The sequence below is a fragment of the Penaeus vannamei genome, chromosome 29 (assembly GCF_042767895.1).
Source record: "Penaeus vannamei isolate JL-2024 chromosome 29, ASM4276789v1, whole genome shotgun sequence".
NCBI classification, from domain to species: Eukaryota; Metazoa; Arthropoda; class Malacostraca; order Decapoda; family Penaeidae; genus Penaeus; species Penaeus vannamei.
In genome coordinates this window covers 18,789,163-18,791,662 of record NC_091577.1, presented here as the reverse complement: position 1 = coordinate 18,791,662, position 2,500 = coordinate 18,789,163, and the positions used below count along the sequence as shown (strand labels likewise).

Genomic DNA, 2,500 nt, shown 5'->3' with positions numbered 1-2,500 from the left:
TTGTTCTTCTTATTCTCACTTGCTCGGTCTCTCTCTTTCTTTTGCTCCTTACTCTCGCGCTTTCTCTTTTTTCTCTCCTTCTCTTATAATATTTCCTCTCTCACTTCCCCCCTGTCTTTCTCTCCTATCTCTCTCAATTTCCCCCTCTCTCTCCTTACTCTCTTGCTATCCTCCTTTCTCCCCCTCTCTTTGCTTACTCTCTCACTCCCCCACCCCTCTCTCTCCCTCTCTCTTTCTTTCCTTAGCTTCATCTTAACTTTTCCCTTCTCTCTCCCTCTCTTTCTCTCCGTACACTCTCATTTCCCCCTCTCTCTCCCTCTCTTTCTCCTTACTCTCTTCCTTTCTCCCACTCTCTTCCTCTCTTCTCCTCTCCTCGTCCCTCCCACGCCATCTGTCGCCAATATCTGTCATCGTGCCTGTCTGTCTGTCGCCCAAGAGTGCCACGCAGCGTTGCCACTCCTCCGCCGCACTTACTTAAAATCGTTACCCCAGCGTTGCCAGCGCTTGAATTCTCTTGTCGCTGTCCGTCTCTTATACTCTATGTTCCCTGATCAACAAGTGTTGGCTTGTCACTTGTCATTTGTCACTTGTCACTTGTCGACTTGTCACTCTTCGTACTTTATTGTCCTTAATTATAACCTGGCTTGCAATCCAATACCGCCTCGTTTAACCTGCCTGCCTGTTGCGTTTGCCTGCGCGTTCTAAAGTCCATTTATAACTCCTTACGATTATGTTAAATAATGACGCCTGGATGCTTACTTTGTCGAATAAGCGCTCGATGTCTGAGGCGCACATGATTGCCTTTATCACTATTTTTTTTTCTATTTACCAATTCATTTTACTTTTTTGTCGATATTTGCGTGTCTGCACTACGTCTTACTGTCTCAGAATGATATAGCGTAGGTTTTCATCTCTGTCATAGTAATCATTGGGTAGATATGCTGGAGTATGACAGAGGGGTATAACATTTCGTGATAATGTCATTACATTTTTTTTTTTTTTTTCCTTTTTCGCACACGTTCGATGCCTTTAGCCTTGGTAACTGGATGCATTTTACGTTTTTTTTTTCGGTGTGCGTGCGTGTGTCTGTGTTTCTCTCTCTCTTTCTCTTTCTCTCCCCCCCTCTCTCTCTCTCTATCTATCTATCTATCTATCTATCTATCTATCTATCTATCTCTCTCTCTCTCTCTCTCTCTCTCTCTCTCTCTCTCTCTCTCTATATATATATATATATATATATATATATATATATATATATATATATATATATATATATATATATATATATATATATATCCCTCCCTCTCTTTCTCTCTCTTTATCCCTTAATCTATCTATCTACCTCTCTATCTCCATATCTTTATTCCTTGCCATCAGGATGTAAAAACGTATTCCCAGACATAAACCTTTCACTCCAAAATATATTATTCGCAATAGCACAAAAATTGTTATTGACCAAAACAACGGATATATACGGTAGAATATTTTTACCTCGTATAAACCATGCGTGATATTGGCAAATGTGTGCCAAAGGGTTTATTGGAACACTTACGAGCTGGTAACACCGCGTTGCCCTTCTCAATCCAATAAGCATACCTTAGAAATCAATGTAATTCATGCACTTGCTGAATGATATATGAAGATGGAGGAGAATACGGTGTTTAGGTGAGATACGCTCTCTGGATTGTAAAAAAAAAAGAAAGAAAAGAAAAAAAGAAAGAAAAAAGCCTGAGAGATAATATCAATACAGGGGAGGGACATACTGAAAAAAAAAAATAAATAAATAAACAATCAACAAAGTACAGGAAGCTAAATAAGTAATTTCTAACCAATCCAACTTCTACAAACTTAATTCATTCCCGGTCGAAAATAAACACATCATTTCCGATCTGATATTTATTGGAGAAAGAGGGAGAGAGAGAGAGAGAGAGAGAGAGAGAGAGAGAGAGAGAGAGAGAGAGAGAGAGAGAGAGAGAGAGAGAGAGAGAGATAAAACGGCTACTGATTCGAAGGTAGATTTGTATGAATATCAAAACTAAGTTTTAATGGGTGTATAACTTTAAAAATTGTTAGGGAATGGGAATACAAACTGTGTTTTAAAAGTTTAAAGTTGAGTTGCCATACATCTACAGACAAACACACACGCGCGCACACACATACATACTCACACATACTTTTACACACACACACACACACACACACACACACACATACACACACACACACATACACACACACACATATATATGTATATATAGATGGATAGATAGATGGATAGATAGACAAATAAATAGATAGATATCAGTGAATATATCAACTGATAAATTTTATGTGCGTGTGTATGTGTGTGTATATGTGTGTATGTGTCTGTGTGCGTGCGTGCGTGCGTGCGTGTGTGTGTGTGTGTGTGTGTGTGTGTGTGTTTACCTGCGTATCTGCGTGTGTCAGTGCGTGTCTGTGCATCGCCGCAGTTCCAACTTCTAAACAAGCCACCAACCAA

General features: G+C 39.6%; 2 protein-coding genes across 4 annotated transcripts in view; both read right to left on the bottom strand.

Moving 5' to 3' along the window:
• The window catches only part of SK (small conductance calcium-activated potassium channel), a 910,124-nt gene that overhangs the window by 334,390 nt on the left and 573,234 nt on the right, over positions 1-2,500 (bottom strand). The gene's annotated exons all lie outside the window — the stretch shown is intronic.
• Positions 1-2,500, bottom strand: part of LOC113803380 (GH3 domain-containing protein) — a 22,715-nt gene that overhangs the window by 10,833 nt on the left and 9,382 nt on the right. The window contains exon 8 of the mRNA XM_070142111.1: positions 1,492-1,596. Within this exon, the coding sequence (XP_069998212.1) occupies positions 1,492-1,596 (105 nt within the window). The remainder of the gene's footprint in view (positions 1-1,491; positions 1,597-2,500) is intronic.